Here is a 21114-nt window from a genome sequence, read left to right on the forward strand (position 1 = left end):
CGGATTAAAATTGCATTTAACATTTATTTACGTTCATATAATATTTTGCTATCTTCGGATTGTGTTACTAACAGACAGCATAAACCATGATGACGTCAATCATTGAATATGAATATTTGTAACCATGCCGACAAGGCAACCAACGACGTTGCGCATCGTCACAGACCCGGAAGTCGTGTTCATTCATTCTACCGGTTTCCTCAAGTTGAATCGCATCCAATGTTAGCACTCTCTTCTGGACGCACAGTAAGTTTTACAGTCACAACAAGACCACTCTACGGTCTTTATATTTTCTACTTAAATGTTGACTTTGAAAATAGCGGCTGCATGTTTCATCGGCTGGAGTGTGTTTATCATGCCAAGGCCACCAACTGCTGGTGGCTAACAGCTAAGCTAACAGATTTGGCTGTCACAGCAGGTTGCGCCCTGTTCATCTGAATGCAGCGGCGTTAGCTTCCCGGTCCTCTCAAGGTTGAAGTGGATGATTGTGACAATATGCTGCGTCTGTATTTTAATTTAATCTGATATATTTTCGGCTTTACGAGTGAAAACAAAACATTCACATGTTTCTCTACAGATCTGCATTGTCATTGATGAGGTCAAAGGTGCATTTAGTTGAATATTGAGTGTGCTAATGAATTTATGAAACAGTAACTGCTTTAAATTAATGTGTTTGAGATTGAAATATTGTGGACTGTGATATAAACTCAGCTGTTTCAGTCACATGGAGGTGTGTGTGTGTGTGTGTGTGTGTGTGTATGTGTGTGTGTAATTAGACTTCAAAGTTGTCTTAATAATATTTGGACTGTTGTTCTAGAGAGATGTTGCTGCTGGTGCTGGGAGTCCTCCTCCTGCTCTTCTGCAGTGTGGATGTATGGTACTTCCTGCGCGGGGCCCAGGTGTTCTTCCAGGCATGGTTCCAACCCCGAATATGGGACATCCTAGCTGAGCAAAGCATTGATGGCATGGTCCTTCCCCATGATTTGGACTACATGGGCCACATGAACAACTCCCGATACCTGAGGGAGTGTGACTTTGCCCGCTTCCACCATTACATGCGAAACGGGCTGTTCATGGCCTCACACAAACTGGGGGCCAAAATGGTGGTAGGGGCCTCCACCATCCGCTACCGACGCTCCTTGGCCTTCGGCGAGGCTTTTGAGATTCGGACCAAAGTGGTGGGATGGGACGAGAAGGCCTTTTACTTGGAGCAACGCTTTGTGTCCAAGAAAGATGGTTTTGTCTCTGCGGTTATGCTCTGCAGGCAGAATGTGGTGCGCTGCAGCCCGGAGAGGATTATCGAGTTTGTCTGCAAAAGGAAGGTGAGTGATAGCAGGAGATGGAGTAAAGTACTGGTATTTTCATTACTGACTAATATGGCATTTATTTTGTTTTTGTGTTGTATGTATGTGTTTTTTTTTTGTCTTATTCCTTTTATTACTAAGTTGAGAGTAGAAGGATGATTAAAAAAAAATGAGAGAAGAGAGATAATGACATGCAAAAAAGGTCACTTCATGGTAGACACCTTAACCTCTAGTGCACCAGGGCAACCCAATTACAATTGATTAATCGTTTAATCTATAAAATTGTTTATTTAAATGACAGAAAATATTGAAAAATGTCCATGAAAAGTTTATAAAACCATAAGTGACATCTTTAAATGTCTTGTTTTGTCCGAACAAACATCCAAAAGCCAAGGATTTTAAGTTTACAATCACAAGATAGAGAAAAGCATTAAATACTCATATTTGAGAAGCTGGTATTTAGGTTTGTTGGGTTTTGTTTGTTTGAGTTTGTTGTTTTTGCTTAAAAAAATACTTAAAGTCTCCTTCCACTCAAAAAAGTTTTTCTTCTTGTTCTTTCAGTTGCATGTTTGAGCTTCACTGTGCAGAATGATGTATGTCTAGTTTGACACTAGGAAAATGTTTTCATTACATTCATGTACAGAAGAGGAAAGTTTCTCTGCACCCACCTTAAATCTGAGTTTAAGGCTTGTACCTACAAGCAGGATTTGTGACATCACAACTACTTTAGAGCCAGTCAACTACCACAAGTGTGATGTGGAAACTTGAAGCCTCCCATGCACAAGTCTGGAGGGGATCTTTACATGATTCATTGATTATCAAAATTGTTTCAGATGTTTCTTCTAACTTTGTGTGTGCAGATTGAGTGTCCAGAGTTTCCCGAAGACCTCAAACACTGGATCAGCTTCATTTCAGCCAGCAGCCAGGCCCTGAGGGCAGAGAGTGGACTGGAAGAGAAGAACAAGTGAAGCCACACCATGACGCCGCGTTCCATGAGTGTAGTCCCACATATCATTAGCATTGCACGCACATATACAATATACATACATGCACACACATGGTAAAACACTGTAGAGCGTTTTTAGTTGACTTACAAGATTCCACTTATCTGTTTCGGGTCTATCCTACCTGTTACGTGTATTTTTGTAAGATGTGAACAGAAATACTTCAGACAGCTGATTATGAAAACTTGAACTGTAAGGTATTCCATGTTTTAAAATGCACTTGTGCATTGGGATCATACTGGAAGTTGTTTTCTCCAAAGAAAGTGACACAAGAACCTAGCTTTATCCCTGCAGCTTATTTAGTAGTTGACTGTGAATAGACTGGCTTTTAGACATCTTCATTATCATTTAGCAAAAACCCTGACTTCAGGTAAGCATGTAGAGCAAAAAGATAATCTTCCACTGACATCAGTGCATGTTTTGAAACAAACAGAAGAATTTTTTTGTGCCTGTTTCTCTCGATAAGTTGTTAGTTGACAGTTACAATTTCAGTTAAAGATGAACTTTTTACAAAAATGTAAGTGATGAAATACTTGAATGGACGTTATGAACATGTACTGTTTTAATCTTCCCATCAGCATTTTGCACAAGGAATCCCAAATGAGTAGACAAATGCAATTCCTGTTAACAATCTGAAAGGGATTATTCAATTCTGAGGGATCCATTAATCAATATAGTATTGTTTTTGTTTGTGCATTTAAAGGGTGGGATGCTTAACTGGAATTGCAATTAGTTTTAGCAGAAAGTGCTTGAATCCAAACTGACAGGCGTAATAAGTAAAAGATTATCCAAGGTTGCTGGCAACTTTTCAAAACCCGCAACAAACAATAAACGGTGAATGTTAGGATGATGCTTGTTTTTAAGAAAGACAGGCTTTTGAAATCTGGAACTGTCCCTTTAATGCATAAAAGCTTTAGTTTGTGACCAAAGTAATGTATTGTTCTGTAAGGAGGGAAAACGAAATCCATTCTTTTATGTCTACATGTCATTTATGTTATTGATGCACTGACAACAAAATACTTTTTAATTGATTTGGGCTTGAAGATATACACTGTCCTTTTATTTTCCACTTATGTTATTTATGATTATGGAGATGTGTTAATGTACCAAACGTTATTTATTGTGTCAATTATTTGAAGGCATTTTAAATTAAAAAATGCATTGGAAACTATGTTTGGGTGATTGGATCTCAGTCATTTGGCTCTCCTTACATGGGTTTGTAATATAGTATTAACCTGAGATACCAATGCACTGTTTATGGGCCTATACTGAACATGGACCAAGATGTGTTCCTTATTACCTATTTGCAGCTCAATTACGATATTAGATGTGACGGGTAGAGTCAGTATATACAGTATGTACTCCAGGAAAACACGTCTTCTACAGATGGCCTTTAAATGAATAAAAGCAGATGACTTTTTTTTCTGAGTTGAATGTGTTTGTCAAATGGGTCTTTTGGCAGTAGAGGAATATAACTAAATACATTTGCTCAAATTATTGTATATAAGTTTAATTGTAAATGTACTTTTACATAATTGGAGTATTTCCATTTTTCTGCAACTCAACTTCTACTCTACTCACACACAACACAATAACAACAAAAAAAAATTTACAGCTATAGTTGCAATTGTATTTTTTTATATTAAGATTTTAGCTATAGAACATATGAGCAGTGTGTAAAATGTGTTGCATTTTAATAGTTAAAACTACCTAACCGTACATGATGATTTGAGTAAAATTAGCTTGACATTGACAAGCTACAACTTTAAAATGCTTCTTAAATGTAAATGCGTCAATAATAATAATCCAGTAATATATAACAATATAACGCTGACAGGGGTCATTCTTCTGCATTGAGTTTTTATTTTTTATACTTAAACTACATTTTGCTGATAATACTTGAACTCAAGAGTTTGTAATGTGAGTGCTTTATTTAAGTAAAGAATCTTCCTCCACTACTGGCTTCCCAAGGAGACTTTGGAGAGTTTATTACTTTTTATTGCAAGAGATTATTTTACAAACATAAAAGCACAGAAAAAAAGTAAATATCAGTCAACAGACAAGACACATTAGACAAGAAAGAGAAAAGTGAGGATAACAAAGAATTGAAAAACTAACAAATAAATGTAAATAAAAATATAAAAAATATGAATGTAAATACAAATATCATGACAAATATCGGACTTGGATCAAAACGTTGTCTATTAAAACCGTGGCTTTGGAGTAAGTGTGGGTGTTACTCTTTTTCCAAAATAAATAAATAACTCATGAATGAATAAATAAAAGGGTTTCCAGAAGAGACTTTGCATGTTTTTGCATGTCAGAGCACAAAGATGATCGTCCATAAGGTTTCATTTTCCTCCATTCGGTGTGTAGGTGATTCAATACCAACTCACTTTTTGTGTTCTTTACTACTTCTTTGACAGCTATCAGTCAGTAGTGTGCACATAGTAGCTTTCAAATATGTTTAAAGAATATTTATTTGTAAAACATACAATGAAACTGAATGACAACTACCCAACAGTAGGCTATAAATACCAGTAGCTCAATTTTGACCAACCACAACATTAAAATGCTGCTTTCATGTTAATACATCAGCAATAATATCTCCACTGTAATAAAAAGACTGTAATGGGTCATTCTACATTATGAGTACTTACTGTATGTTTTTGATACTTTTTGATACTAAGTACATTTACTCAAGTTCTGTACTTAAGTACAATTTTGAGGTAATAATGAGGTAATTGTACTTAACTTGAGTATTTCTGTTTTCTGCTACTTTATACTTCCACTCCACTGCATTTCAGAGGGAAATATTGTACTTTCTACTCCACTACATTTATGTCACAGCTATAGTTACTAGTTACTTTTCAGATCAAAATTTTATACATAAAACATGATCAGTTTGTTATATATGCATTGTTATGTGTATATTAGACTATACAGTGGCCTATAAAGTGTTAAAATTAGCTCTACCTTGAACATAAAAATGCTGCTTATATGCACACAACAATGAATCAGCTGCCAGTTACTGCTGAGTTTTACTTGTAATATTTTTTTTCATTGTTGTATTGCTACGTTTACTTAAGTAAAAGATCTGAGTACTTTGTCCACCACTGATAATATTTATGTACTTTTGAGTGCAGGAGGTTTGTTTGTTCCAAATCCACAACATAGAAAACACTCAATAGAGTATGGGATGTGCATGTGCAAAGATATATAAAGAAATACAGTTTACATATTTTTTTTCCACATTTCTGTGCAGAGTATGATGTGCAGAGTTTGACACTTGAAGGCTGTTTTCACATTCATCTGCTTAAGCTGGAAAGTTTCTCTGTGCTCTTTAAAAATCTGATTTTAAGGGGTGGACCTATTAGCATGATTTGTGACATCACACCTCGTTAGGGGCAGTATGCAACTTATACAAGTGTGATGTGGAAACTTGAAGCCTCTAGTACACATACGTTTTTTTCAATTTATTTTATTTATATAGCACCAAATCATAACATAAGTTATCTCAGGGCACTTTCCACATATAGACCGTGCTCTTAAATTTACAGAGACCCAATATTCCCCCATGAGCAAGCACTTGGTGACAGCAGCAAAGAAAAACTCCCTGGTAACCAGAAGAAAACTCAAGCAGAACCGGGCCCTGGGTGGGCGGCTATCTGCTTTGATTGGTTGAGTTGAGGGTGATAGAGGGAGGGGGAGAGAGAGAGACAGAGATGCACAGCACCAACAATAACATCAACGAAAATAATAAAAACAGATTTGTGTATCGGAACTTTGTATTTTCTTCTTACCCATTAATCATCTCACAACCCATCAGATTCATCTGGTGACCCTTTGGAGGGGCCTGACCCCTAGGTTGGTAACCACTGGACTAAACGAGCTAACTGTATATAAAGTAGTTCAAACTAGCTCCACCTCCAGCAGCCACAACAGTAACATGCTGCTTACACAATGATGATTCAGTATTAATAATCTAATGATGTCATATATAATAATAAAACAGTCAGAGGGAGGAAATTAGTACTTTTACTTTGGTACTTTAAGTACATTTAGCTACTAATACTTATGTACTTTTACTTAAGTAGGATTTTTCATGCAGGACTTTTACTTGTAATGGAGTATTTCTACATTGCTGTATTGGTACTTTTACTTAAGTAAAGGATCTGAATACTTCTTCCACCACTGAGTAAAATGATTTTTTTAAAATCAAGACGTGATGTAGTTTAGATGGACCATAAGCAGAGAAAAGATTTAACAGGCAGAACAAGGTTCTGCAAATCTAACAGGGGATTTTAAACAGTCTTTAGAGTCTCCATGTAAATCTAGTCCAGGTAAGACAAGTCTAAGTACAGTGTGTTCAGATGTAGATTTGGTTGCATGTGGTCAGGATGGAGGAAAAGCAGTGAGATTGCCCCTTTTTCTGATTTCAAAAAATGTATTTAAACAGGGCTACAATTTATGATAATTGCCATTATTAATTAATGAATCTGTAATTAATCTGATTAATCTGTCGATTATTTTCTCACCTAACCGATTAGTTGTCTTGTCTATAAAATGTCAGAAAATGATGAAAAATGTTGATCACTGTTTCACAAAGCCCAAGATGACGTCCTCAAATGTCTTGTTTTGTCCACAACCTAAAAATGTTCAGGTTACTGTCATAGATGACTAAAGAAACCAGAAATTATTCAACATGAGAAGCTGGGATCAGGGAATAAAAATATGACCAATAATAGTAGTTTATACACTGAGAATGAACTATACGGTCAAGTAGGAGAGATCTTGTGTCAAACAAACAGTATTTGTTTGTTTGCAGTATTTTAATGAGGGACAAGGAGTAAAAGCCGTTTTAAGGATTTTAACGTGGTAAATATACTTTTTTGTGGAAAAAACATATCAGACACACATTATTATTCAAAGCAGAGTATTTAACGTGTTAAAACATGTGGACTGAAGAGGATCTTTAAATATTAAATAGCTTTTAAATGACTTTTATTTCGAAACTACATTACAGCTGGCCACGCCCCCTCTTGTTCACTTCCTGTAAACAAAGCGACAGTCTGTCTAGTTCCTGAGTCTTCTCTACGCTTCTACATACGTTTCAGTGTTTTTCAGACGATGGCTCAAGCAGGAGTGGTACTGGACAAGGACCAGTTCAACTGCTCGGTATGTCTGGACGTGTTGCGGGATCCTGTGACCATCCCGTGCGGCCACAGCTACTGTTCGGACTGTATCCAGAACTACTGGGACCAGGACGACTACCTCGGGGTCTTCGTCTGCCCGCAGTGCAGGCAGAGCTTCAACCCGAGGCCGTTGCTCGCCAGAAACACCATGTTGGCCGACGTGGTGGAGAGATTCAAAAAGACTGGACTCCAAGACGTCACGCAAACACCTGCAAACCAAAGTTTTGCCGAAGCCGACGACGTTGAGTGCGACGTGTGTACCGGGAGGAAAAACAAGGCTGTCAACTCGTGTCTGGTGTGTCTGGCGTCCTACTGCGACGTCCACGTCCAGCCTCACTACGAGTCTGCTGTTTTCAAGAAGCACAAGCTGGTTTCAGCCACCAAAAAGCTCCAGGAGACGATCTGTCCCCAGCACGGGAAGCTGCTGGAGGTTTACTGCCGCACTGACAAGCAGTGCATCTGTTATCTGTGTCTGACAGACGAGCACAAAGGACACGACACGGTGCTGGCTGAGGCAGAGATACAACAGAAGCAGGTAATCAATTATCTGATTGATTCAAGACAACAGGCTGCTGACCAGCTACTGGACACTTCTAAATAGAGTCAGTGGTGGAAAGTAACTGAGTACGTTTATTCAAGTACTGTGTTTAAGTTGAGGTACTTGTACTTTACTTGGGTATATCCATTTGATGCTACTTTATACTTTCACTTTTCTACATTTCAGAGGGAAATATTGTACTTTCTACTCCACTACATTTATTTGACAGCTTTAGTTACTTTTCAGGTGAAGATTTGACACAATGGATAATATAACAAGTTTTTAAAATACAACACATTGTTAAAGATGAAACCAGTGGTTTCCAACCTTTTTGGCTTTGTCCTCTTACAAAAAGCAGTGTGTAGTCGGGGTCACATTTCAGATGTTTATGAGTTGTTAACAGCTCCACCAAATAGTGATTTTTCCCTCTAAACTTCTCACATGGTTTCATTTCAATAAATGTTCAAATGATCCAATATTTCATCAAAAATCAAAGATTAGAGAAAAAGCCCCAAAACTGAAAACAGATTTGTGTATCAGAACTTTGTTTTTTCTTCTTTCCTCTCCCATTAATCATCTCACGACCCCTCAGATTTATCTTGTGACCCTTTGAAGGGCACAGACCCATAGGTTGGGAACCACTGGACTAAACTAGCTAACTGTATATAAAGTAGTTGAAACTAGCTCCACCTCCAGCAGCTACAACAGTAACATGCTGCTCTAACACTGATTCTTCAGTATTAATAATCTAATGATGTCATATATAATAATACTGCTGTTACATTAATACTTTAAGTACATTTTAATGCTAATACATATGTACTTTTAATTAAGTAGGATTTATGCAGGACTTTTACTTGTAATGAGTATTTTTACATTGCTGTATTGGTACTTAAGTAAAGGATCTGAATACTTCTTCAACCACTGAGTAAAATACATTTTTTAAAAATCTAGACCTGATGCAACTTAGATGGATCAGAAGTAGAGAAATCACCTTTTTTAAGTTTTCACAAGCAGAATAGGGTTTCATAAATGTAACAAGGGGTTTAAAATGTTTATCATAGTCCCCATGTTAATCTGGTCCAGGTAAGACAAGTCTAAGTACAGTGTGTTTTGATGTAGACTTGGTTGAATGTGGTCAGAATGGAGGAAAGGCACTGAAATTGCCCCTTTTCCTGATTTTAAAAAAATTCAATTTAAGTAGTGCTTTTGACTTATTTTTGATCATTGTCATTGCCACTGTTTCCAAAAACCCAAGACGACGTCCTCAAATATCTTGTTTTGTCTGCAACACAAACATGTTCAGATTACTGTCATAGAGGACTAAAGAAACCAGAAATTATTCACATTTGAGAAGCTGGACTTAAAAAATGACTCAAAACTATTAATCAATTACCTAAATCGTTGCAGATTAATTTAATAATGGGAAACTAATCGATAAAATGGTCAGTTGTTGCAGCTCTAGTTTTAAGGTTTCAAATGGAAGAGTATGGAACCTCCATGTTAATCTAGACTAGGTTTGACCAGTCTTAGGGACCAATGTTAACTAGATGGGAGAAAAAACGATAATCACCCCTTTCTTCTGTTTTCTTATAGTTTAAGGTTTGACAAATTAAGATTAAGAGTTCTTAATTGCCATTTCTCAGCACTCACATGCATTCAAATGAAACCGATCCTCTGCATTTGACCCACCCGATGTACCCACACACATTAGGAGCAGCGAGCAGCTGCAGTACAGCACCCGGGGACCAACTCTAGTTCTTTTGAATCTTTGAAGTGTCCCTGTTAATCTTATCTAAGTTCAATGAGTCTTTTTATTTACAGTGTTAATTCATGTAGAAATGGTCTAATGTGGATTGTATGGAGAGAAAAAGCAGTGAAATGACCCTTTTCTTCTGTTTTCACAAGTAGAATCAAGGTTAAACAACGTGAAAGTGGGTTTTAAACAGTGTTAAGGCTTTTACTACTAAATCTGTTTCGCAACTATAAGTATTGCAGCTTAGACTCGGCTGATATTATCTCACAGGTTCCTCTGAAATTCCTGAATCACAAGCCAACTTCAGCCTTGGCACCTATAGGAACATACTGTAAACAATGATTGTCATATATAATGACATATAAGGGGTTGGCACAGAAACACAAACACATGAACAATGAAATGCAACCTATAACCTGGTGCAGCATAATACTCAGATTTCAATGAAGTAAAACTGACTTTGAGTTCAACATTTTTCCTCAGAGGCAGCTCGGAGACATGAAGCAGACCTCTCAGCTGAGAATCCAGCAAAGAGAGAAGGAGGCCCAGGACCTGAGACACGCCATCTATTCTCTCACTGTAAGTGTCGTCACGCAGTTTGATCTGACGTCTAAATGCTGTTAACAGTTCATCATTTTATTTTATCACCATTACTGCCAGACTCTCTGATACATTCTCTCGAAGCAGTAAGTCTTCTGTTTCAGTTTGCTGTCTGTTCTTTCTAATAAATTTCCTGACGTCTGTCTCCCTCTAGCGCTCTGCTCGGGCAGCAGCTGAAGAGAGCGACGCGGTCTTCACTGAACTGATTCGCTCCATCGAGCTGAAGCGGTTCGAGGTGAGAGAGCTGATCAGAGCCCAGGAAAAGACGGTCGTCAGTCAGGCTGAGCAGCTGCTGGAGAAGATACAGAAGGAGATTGCTGAGCAGAAGAAGAATGAGGCTGAACTGGACAAACTGTCTCACACTGAGGACCACATCCATTTCCTTCAAGTAATAACACTCAAACATTATACAGCTTGATTCGGAAAGACTTTGCAAAATGAAAACAAAAGTCTTATTTGTGGTGTTTTCGTGGCAGTTTTCAGATTTTCAGGAAAGTAACTTAATGTCATACCCTCATGATGTCTGTATCTGTCTTACCAGAGCTGTCAGTCGCTCCAAGCTCCACCCGTGCTGTCAGCTTTACCTTCAATCAACATGGACCCCAACCTCACCTTTGGCCCCGTGATGACAGCTGTGTCAGATTTTAAAGGACTGCTGCAGGAGGTCTGCCAGGGAGGATTTGTCAGCATCTACGAAAAAGGTAGAGAACTCTGCATAGATATGAGAGTTTTTATCTGACATAGGTGACTCTCTCATCTCTGTTGATGTGATTTTTTTTTTCTTTCTTTCTTTTGTAGTGAGAGACGTAGTGATTGTAGGACCTCCACACCCCGGTGTCCAGCTAGATAAGACCGAGCCCGGTGACGCCGCGTCGACTGTACAAATGGAAGCAACACTAGGTGAGTGTATAAACCTGTTCATGCTAGTCTTTAAAATATGTTTTACAGCATTTACAGCTCATAAAAGTAGAGTCAGTCATTCTGGAGAAAGCTCCGCCCCCCCAAATTTGTGGACGTGCATTGCCAAGTCAACGACCAAAATAGAAATATGGAGGAATCCAGAGCGATGCGTCAGCTGTAGAGTCACCTCTGTTCCTCTCACACTTTATCATGTGCAGAAAAAAAAAATCATCTTATGTGACCACAACCGTCCATCCACACTCCCCGCCTCTTACTCGACCAGCGTTCAGCGTTTCTGTTCACAGAAGCAGCCGTCTGTCAGCTGCAGCTCCTGGAAAGCTGAGAGGACAATGGCCAGACAAACTACCTTCACCAGGCTGACTGTCAGCAGAAATTTCCTGAACCAAAATAGTTTGCATGTCGCCTCCATAGGAAGAAATCAACAGTGTTTGTATTTATTGATTCATTGATACGGTTAATAAGCTCAACCCATGTACAGCAGGATATTTGTGTGATTTAAACAGCTGCTTGCTCAGATTTTTTTCAGTGCACAGAATAGACAGCTAGTGGACTGTGAGGAGACATTTGCTTAATTTGACAAAACATGTATTGAACAATCTTTCTCCAGAATCACTGACTCCACCTTTTTAATACAATCAAAACATGTCAAAACACCCCAAAATGTATCGAAGACACACTGAGATCCAGTCCTTTTAAACCACTTTTAGTATTCAAGGATGCATTTGTCCATTTAAAGTGTTCAGTGTGAAAGTAAAAGTGTCCTCTAATCACATTTAAACATTTCCAATATTAGCTTATTGCACACATTGTTATCAGTGAATGCGTCAGCTGATAAGTAAGAAGAAATTTCCGTACAGAAATAAGGCTGATTTTAGGTTTGAAGTCATTTAAGTGTCTTTATCCACCAGAGAGCACTGACGAGTTGATTTTTTTAACTTTAAAATGTTCTGCTCAGTAACAAGGGATTCATATCAAGATTGTTTGTTCATGTTATATCTCGAAAAAATTACTATTAGCTGATAGGGGCCACGGCGAAAAAAACAAAAAAACAAATTAGCGCTCTTGGTTTATCCATTTTATTTATTTTGCCTGTTCCTCTCTTTTAGAGGGCAGAGAGCCAGGATTAGCTGTATATATGCATGAAGTGCTCCAGCACCCTGAAGCTGAGTTTTTATGAACTGGATGACATCCGCAAGTGCATGAAAGTTTTAACCTCAAAAAAGTCAAGTTATCCTGCAGAATATGTCGAAGGGATCTCAGAGATAATACGGTTTTGTGCTTACAAGCCAAAACCTGAAGTATATCCACATATCTTAGTCCAAGATTAGAATAAAGCCTTATTAAATCCAAGTAATCCATAGTGAGGGTGTACGCAGGATGAGAGAACGAGGCAGGAGGGTGAATTCAGGTGAATTGAGAGTAAAAATTATTAAATCCAGAGCACAATAGATAGAATATAGATAGATTTTTTTTCTCCATAGCCCTTCCCAGGCTGCGTAGTAGTTTTTTTTAAAACTCCTAAATATCGATGTCAGTATCTGCCTAAAAAGTCCAGTATCAGTCGGGCTGTAGTGGTAACAAATATCAGGCTTACAGATTAAATAAAATGTAGCATCTGGATCTCGATATAATCTAGATAAACTCAGTCTGTATATAAGACATTTGGTCGAAACAGCATGTTGAATTCGAGCCTAAGGGCTAGTTATTGACACACTTTGAGATCTAGCTTAAAAGCATAAGTTTTGTTTCCCAACTGCTGAATTGGAATAACTGTGAAGTTATAAAAGAGCATCCTAATAAAATATAAAACATATAAGAAGAATATAAGAACCTCCCAGAACCGTTTTTACTGTAGGAATGTTGAAATCTGGACGAATATGAAGAAAACATGTTTATGTCCGACTCTTAAATACATTCAAAAATCCAGCTCACTTAACTATTGAACTCCAAATTACCTCTGATTTGAGTTATTATTTTGTGTCATAAATTATCATTGAAGCACATATGAGCAGTAGCCAAAATCTTTAAATCATTATGTGTGTAACCACATTACCGCGCAGCACAAACACCTTACTCAACTTGTTTGTTTACAGTTGAGTTTGCTGATTCTACACAAGCGTAAGGATGACGGCGGCCCCGCTGAGACTCTGTAGTAATACTGTTTGTTCTCTTTGTGCTTGCAGTCATCCCTCCACTCGGCCTGGACCAAAGTCCTGTGAACCCTCTCAACCCTTTCCTCACTCCAGCACCTGCTGTGCCCACGTTTGTCTTCTCACCGTTTGGTAATTTGAACCCTTATCAAAAAATGATAATACTAGTAAAACAGTATGTAGAACTCATTGTATGCCAACCAAACAGTATCAGAAATGTTATCTTTTCAGTGAAAGAGAGAAACAAACATTTTCAATTTATTGCATATTTCTGTAAATGATTGTTTTTATTAAGACCTGTTTAGCTTTCGGTTTTAGATTCAAGTTCAGTTTATTTAAGTTTATTATTTAGTCTTTAGATGTTCAGATTTTCTGAAACATGCAGCAGAATGGCTGATTGTATTTGTCCAACCTCTTTAAAATGATGCTTAGTGTCCTTCTTAGTACAAATCTGTGCTAATGAGCAGGCTAACCACATTTACACCATTTGTTCTTAACATCCTTTTGATTGTTGCTTTTATGTTATTGATCACTTAAATACATAAATAATGCATTTTTTAACTACAATACTAATAAGTTGGTACATTTAAAATATTTAAAATATGCATTTTCTCACATGATGCCAACACCTCAGCTAACAAAACAAAAACACCTGACTTTAGAAATAATAATACTAATAAACTTTATTTAAATAGCAGCTTTATGCACAAAAAGCAGCTCAAAGTGCTTTACAAAATTTATAAAAACTAGAGGAAGCAGGTAATTTAAAAAGTTAAAATATTCGAATACAAAGTGTAGGCCTAAACCTTTCTTGGAATATTTCATCTCAGGTAATGAACGGTGTTGTCTGATAGGATAAAAAGTAGCCAATAAAAGCATAGATGCTGCCCAGTTGTGTTGAGCTGACGCCACGTTGGCGTCGTAATAGGATGGATGGTAGAGATGGGAAAGTTTCCCACATTAACCACTTGCACACACATGAACTTTCACCACATCAAGACGGTTAGCATATGATTACAGAGTTGGTCGTGTAAGCATTAAAACATTGTTACCTGGACCTGGATGTTGACATGAACGCTACTTACAAGTCAGAAACTCATAATTATGATAACTCTGATATGACATGAACGTTATTGGAGTATAGCCTAACTTTCAGTGGTGGAAACTGGACAAATGGGACAAAAAATAGCCCAAATTATCACAACATGCCCAAAACTTTTGACCTGCCAGATTAAATAAAAAGTTTCCCAACTGGTCAGAAAACTGTCCAATCTGGCAACACTGGTAATATAGTGAAACATGTGAAAATGCAGTCTTGAGCTTGATGAAATTAACATGTTATTGAATTTTTTCTCATTATGCTCATTTAGCTACAGTACAAGAAAAAAAAAAACTTCAGATGAGCCAGAGTTACTCCTAGAAGCCTAATTTACATCTGATTTTCCTGACCAGATCTAAATAAATGAACCATATCATAGAAAAATAAAATAACTAAAACTAACTGGAAAATAATATTACTGGTGCTGTTTGTGGTCTACCACCCGCTACAGATAAATGTATGGCAGCATGTTTGTGAGCTCTGTTCTAACATGTCATCCTAGTCTTAACGTCTCTTCTAACCTCAGAGTGCTGTTAACTAATTTCCTGTTCTGCCTGCTTAGGCTCTAAACTCTCGTCAGGATCCAGGCAGAGGCACCTTCAACGACGCGCTCACCCCAGGAGGAAATAGACTTCTAGTGGACATCAAGATCAACATTTCACATGCACAAGAAGGAGTTGAATGTCATCATTCTTGAGTGCTTTCTTCTCCTTTTCCCTCCCTGTACTGACACTCATGAATTTGTACATTTAATAATTCATCTTATAGAATTAGTTTTTTACCAATCAGTTGTACGTATGTGCATTAGTGCAGGTGGGAAAGAGACGAGGAGAGCCTCACGCACTCCTATAGTGCCACACTGACAATGTATTTACTTTATTAAGTATTACGCAGCACAAAGCTAGACTGAACTCACTATAACTTCAGTATTGACAATGGAACTGCCTTGAAACTCACTATGGTTTTAGTTTTTATGAAGATATGCTTTTATAATTATTTTCCTCTGTTTTTTATAGCCAAAACTCTCTGCAACAATCATTTTGGTTTACAGAAACATGTAATATATTGTGATTTGTGACACGCTGACATTAAAAAACAAACAGACTTGTACAAACTAGACGTTCTCAAGGGCGGTGTTTATTTGCATGGGAGCTGAACAAGTACGGGCATTAAGTGGGACAACAGGTTGACTGAAAAAACACACAGCGGTACTTTTGTGTTATGATGTATTTGCTATAATCTTCCCTCATGCATGCATAGAGGTGGTTCCATAGAGGGTTGTTTGCTTATTTTGGGTCCGCCTATGTCCTGGTTTGCTGGCTCTGATTGGAGGCTTCAGGGTGCAGCAGGTGAAACCTGAGAAACTGTTATCTGCGCACCTGTGAGCTACGCCCATCTTTGTACCTTGCATTTTTTGGTCAACGTGAGAAAGAAATGGCAGCAACAACTATTTCTATTGAACAAGACCAGTTTTGTTGTTCAGTGTGCCTGGAGGTTTTGAGAGACCCAGTGACTATCCCCTGTGGACACAGCTACTGTCTGGACTGCATTGAAGACTACTGGAACAGGGCCAAGCAGAAAGGCCAGTACAGCTGCCCTCAGTGCAGGCAGGTGTTCAACCCCAGACCTCTGCTGAGTAGAAACACAGTTCTGGGTGAAGTGGTGGAAAAATTTCAGCGGTCCGGATTTCAAGCTCCAGCTCAACACTCGGCCAAACCTGAGGATGTGAAATGCAGCGTCTGCACAGGGAGAAAAAGCAAAGCTGTTAAATCCTGCCTCGTGTGCTCGGAGTCTTACTGTGCAGCTCACTTGAGAGCCCACGAAGAACGTTTTCATGGGAAGGGGCATAAATTGATCCCAGCTGCTGTGGATCAGCTGAGAGAGAAGCTGTGCCCACATCACGACAAGTTACTGAGAGGTTACTGTCGCTCTGACCAGCAGGGTGTGTGCTCCCAGTGCGTGAAAGAGAGACACAAAGGCCATGACGTGGTGGCAGTGGTGGACGAGAGAGCAGCACAACAGGTTTGTTGGAGTGTTTCTATAGATTCAGTTCAGCAATAATAATCATTCATTCATTTAAATTTCCAGAATAAATAAGTTAATATTTACTTAGATTACAAATGACCCTTTCAGTGTTGTAAAATGATGTATTTAGAGCACATCATGTATGTTTTTGTACCAAAATTCAGGCAGAGGCATTTATTAGAAGTAAGGATCTCATTTTAAAGGGGCATTCCACTGATTTTATACATCAAAGTCAGTTTACTAGACATAGTCGGTGCTCGACTTGTGAAAACAGTCAGTATAATGTTTTCTGTGGTGCTTGAGGAACTTGACAAGTCTGAGAAAATAACCTTGATGAATGCATAGTGATGTCATTAGGGTTATCTCACAGGAACATTTTGTAAAGTCCCCTTTTTACAATTTAAGAGTATTCATGTCATTGGACAAGGTGGTTGTGTGACTGCAGAGTTAGTCATGTGGAGGTTAGAAATACTGTGCAGTGACATTATAACATTTTTACATTGAACAACAGACTTTGGCTGACAAGAGATTGTTTGGTTTTTGAGAATTTCTGTGTTATAAACGGCCAAGTTGGATAAATCAGAGCTTTGATTTGAACTTTATTTACATGTCCGAAACACATAATTACAATAACTCCAAACGCAGCACTGGAGCCAACAAATTTCTAACATAAAGCCTGTGTTGCAAACTGGTTTGTAGAGCTTGAACAATTTTGGCTTTTACTCACAGGGAGATGCTGTTGAGTTTTTAAAAAAATCAGTAGTTTAACACAGGAAATCTAATAATTTTGAACACATTCTGTTGTTAGTAATGGGGAAAAATTAACAGAGATGCAATAGACAGTTTACTTGCATCTTTGGTGTCTTCAAATATTGAATACAGGGATTGTGAAATATGCTCTGGTCCTGCAGCCATATGTGCTCAGATGTTTAGGTTGATAGACCAAAGGTCTCCTTGTCTAATCCAAACCTTTGATTGTAAAATCAAAACTCATGGTGAAACACGAGCAGCCTGAGGGATGGCATGGTGTGATTTTCATCTTTTGTATTCTCTCAGAAAAAACTCCAGGAAAGCTCTTTGAAGTCTGTGCAGAAATTGAAGGACTCAGAGAAGGAACTTAGATACATTGTCAGGTACATCAAGGTGAGTGCATTTCTAATACAGTGTCTTTTAATATGTTATTGACATAGACTCAAAAGTAGGGCACACACACATGATTCCTTAGGAAACTTTATCCTCCACAGCACTCTACAGAGGCAGCAGTGGAGGAAAGCGAGAGGATTTTCTCAAAGCTGATCCGCTCCATAGAGAAACAAAGCTGCGAGGTGAAGGAGCTGATCAGAGTCCAGGAGAGGGCGGCTGTCAGTCAGGCTGAGGAGCTGCTGGAGAAGATACAGAGAGAGATAGCTGAGCTCAGGAGGAGTGACGCTGAGCTGGAGAAGCTCTCTCGCACTGAGGACCACCTGCATTTCCTTCAGGTATGGAACAAAAGCCAACTTGGCAAGTAGTTTGGGAAAAGACTCGTTCAATCATGTCTATATCGTCTTAGGAATAAAAATTGCATACATTTTAGACACATAGAGGTCATTTTAATTGCTTTTATCTTATCCTCACTTGTCTGATGCACCTGTTTTAGCATCTTTACACAGCCTCAAAGTTTCATTTATTTCATTTATTAGTTTATTATTAGTCTTAGTTAGCCTAAGACATTCATTTTCATCCGTTTCCCCTGGCCAGATATTAAACCTACAACTAAAATCACATTACAAACAACCAGATAGAACATTTTTATAGGCACAACATATAAGAGGGAGAGTCGGCAAAATGGAAAAAAAGATTAATTCAAAACAATTAATCTGTTTAGAAAGTAATATATAAGCATTAGCATGAACAGAATAAGGTAATAACCAAAGACATATAGAAGAGAATTACATGTATGACGTTAAGAAATACAAGATGACACCGTTAGCAGTGTGTTATTGATTATCATTAGGCTCTTTGCTATATTTCCAACCTTTTAGTCCAATATAAACCTCAATGCAGCTGAAGATCTTCTGTTCCAGAGTCCACAGGAGACGTGACCTCTGCAGTCAGGGCTCTGAGGAAGCTAAATATCTACTTAAAACATATTTTATTATTGGAAACGTTCTGCTCAATTTGCTTGCATGATTTTCTTTTCTTTTTTTACTTGATTTTAACTGTTTTTTAAATTTATTTTGTATTATATTACTAGAACATCTTAAAAAACCTTTTTGGTCAAAGTGCTCAGGATTTAAAAAGTGTGGTATTTACATATAACACATGTCAGTACCAATATTTAGTCCAAACTGCCACAGATGTGAAAGATGATAGTTAATAGGTGAGTATTAGTGAGTATAAGTGTATTTACTCATAAATACGCTGATATACAGAGATGAAACCAAGTCTTTGTCTTGTTATATATGTCTTTCTGCCTTGTGTGAAGCATTTCTTAACTTTTTTTTTTGAAAAGTTCTCTACAAATAATTATTACCAATTGCTTTTAATGTGCATTTATTTTTTTTAAGGTCAAGATAATTGGTAACATTTAACACAAGTCTAACTTGAGCTTGACAGAGTCAGTAAATATGATTTAAGGTGCATTAAGCGTGAACTTCTCGTACAGTTAACTGACTATTTCAGGACTCACAAAGTGATTCCTTCCTCTATTGTTGTATTTGCATTCTGCCTTCTAATTTGGTTGCACGTCGCTGCAGAAGTGCAAGTCTCTTCACTTCCCTGCAAAGACTGTGGAGATGCCGAGCACTGATGCGCTTCCATATTTGATGTACAAAAGCATGAGAGGAGCCCTCGCTGATCTAAAGGACAGTCTGGATGAAACAATCGAAAGAGAATTCAACAGAATCTCAGATAAAGGTATGTTTCCTTTACAAATGACAAGAAACAAGAAAGATCATTTTGTTTTTAGACGTTATGAAGGATAAATGGACACTATCTTCTCTAAATTTCCAGTGATTTCACTGAAGGAAACCAGCAATCAAAGTACCTCTGAAAAGACTAAAGGTATGTAAATTTAAGTTTGTTTTTTTAGTAGTTAAACAATTATTTTGTCACATGTTTAATGTCTGCCATCATCTACTGTCAACCAGCAAAAGATGCCAACATACCTTACAACACAGAACCAAAGACGAGAGCTGATTTTCTTCAATGTGAGTACAATCATTTTATTAACCTTATAACTAACTGATTGATTTATTTGGTCTATAAATTTCAATAAATTGTGAAAAATAGCCATCACAATTTTGTAGGTCCAATGCGGAGTTTCCAAATTAGTCTAATCAACAGTCCAAAATGCATATTCTGTTTACTATCATATGAGAGGAAGAAAAGCAGCAGGACTAGACAAAGTTCAGCATTCATGCTTAACCAAAACAAAGACTCTACTGCCGTGCCAGTAGCTCTGTGAGGCTTTATCTACTTCAGGTTCAGCTGCTAAACGCTAATTTCAGCATCCTAAAATCTGCTACAGTATAGCTGAGGCTGATGGGAATGTCATTTAGCTTTATAGGTATTAGAAACTAAAGTATTGAGCAGATTCAACATTTGACCCAATGATAGCGTTGAATGAAAACTGACTGAAAATATTACAATTCCTCTTGAGTAAAACATAAAAGTCTGTACCAATTTACATAGCAATCTATGTAGATGTTGAGATATTTGTCTGAATAACTGAGAAATGTCACTCATTGGTGGTGCTGGATGAAAAGTTAGTGGATGTCCAAAGTCAATAGGATTCATCCTTGGTGAAATATGAACATTTGTACCAGATTTCTAAACAATCCATCTAGAAGTCCATATTTCAGTCAGGACCACTGCAAGCGTGTCAAATAAAAAATACCAATAAACTATAATCTGTCTGACATTATTCATTTCCCCTTTCCAGATTACCACGACATAATCCTGGACCCCAACACAGCCAACCCTTATCTGTCCTTCTCTGACAGTCTGAGAGGGGTGACCACACGTTCAGAGCCGCAGCCATACCCGGACCACCCTGATCGCTTCACCAGCTGGGCTCAGGTGCTGTGTCGCGCTGGGATGGCCGGCCGCTGCTACTGGGAGGTAGAGTGGGCTGGTAACGGTGGGGTTTCTATTGGTATCTGCTACAAAAACATAAGCAGGAATGGAGGAGGGAGCGACTGCAAGCTGGGACACAACTCCAAATCCTGGAGTCTGGACTGTTCTTACTCTGTCTGTTCATTTCAGCACAATAAGCAGAGCGCGACCATCGCTGCTCCCTGCTGTAGCAGGATAGGAGTCTATCTAGACTTCAGAGGGGGGATTCTGTCTTTCTACAACATTTCTGATACAATGGTTTTACTCCATAAAGTCAAGACTTCATTCACGCAGCCTGTATATCCAGGATTTTGGGTGGGATTAGGCTCTACTTTGAAGCTGTGCTCTCTTCAAGTGTGAAGCTGACTACAGTCCATAAAAAACAACAGTTCTCAAATAACCTTAGAAATGCAGGGTTCCAAATGTT

General features: G+C 38.1%; 3 protein-coding genes across 3 annotated transcripts; all 3 read left to right on the forward strand.

Moving 5' to 3' along the window:
- Window positions 1–138: 138 nt before the first annotated feature.
- Window positions 139–3479, forward strand: si:ch73-52e5.2 (protein THEM6). Its single transcript, XM_042427987.1, has 3 exons — window positions 139–246; window positions 818–1322; window positions 2165–3479. The coding sequence occupies exons 2-3, from the start codon at window positions 822–824 to the stop codon at window positions 2270–2272; spliced, it is 609 nt and encodes a 202-aa protein (XP_042283921.1). The 5' UTR covers window positions 139–246; window positions 818–821; the 3' UTR covers window positions 2273–3479.
- A 3871-nt stretch (window positions 3480–7350) lies between these two features.
- ftr67 (finTRIM family, member 67) lies at window positions 7351–15686 on the forward strand. The gene is made up of 7 exons (XM_042427983.1): window positions 7351–8038; window positions 10281–10376; window positions 10552–10785; window positions 10939–11098; window positions 11196–11297; window positions 13502–13600; window positions 15130–15686. The coding sequence occupies exons 1-7, from the start codon at window positions 7439–7441 to the stop codon at window positions 15195–15197; spliced, it is 1359 nt and encodes a 452-aa protein (XP_042283917.1). The 5' UTR covers window positions 7351–7438; the 3' UTR covers window positions 15198–15686.
- A 70-nt stretch (window positions 15687–15756) lies between these two features.
- Window positions 15757–21068, forward strand: LOC121908178 (E3 ubiquitin/ISG15 ligase TRIM25-like). Its single transcript, XM_042427982.1, has 7 exons — window positions 15757–16589; window positions 17649–17735; window positions 17837–18070; window positions 19328–19487; window positions 19584–19634; window positions 19721–19780; window positions 20515–21068. The coding sequence occupies exons 1-7, from the start codon at window positions 16002–16004 to the stop codon at window positions 21045–21047; spliced, it is 1713 nt and encodes a 570-aa protein (XP_042283916.1). The 5' UTR covers window positions 15757–16001; the 3' UTR covers window positions 21048–21068.
- Window positions 21069–21114: the final 46 nt, after the last annotated feature.

The sequence above is a fragment of the Thunnus maccoyii genome, chromosome 12 (assembly GCF_910596095.1).
Source record: "Thunnus maccoyii chromosome 12, fThuMac1.1, whole genome shotgun sequence".
In the NCBI taxonomy this organism is placed as follows: Eukaryota; Metazoa; Chordata; class Actinopteri; order Scombriformes; family Scombridae; genus Thunnus; species Thunnus maccoyii.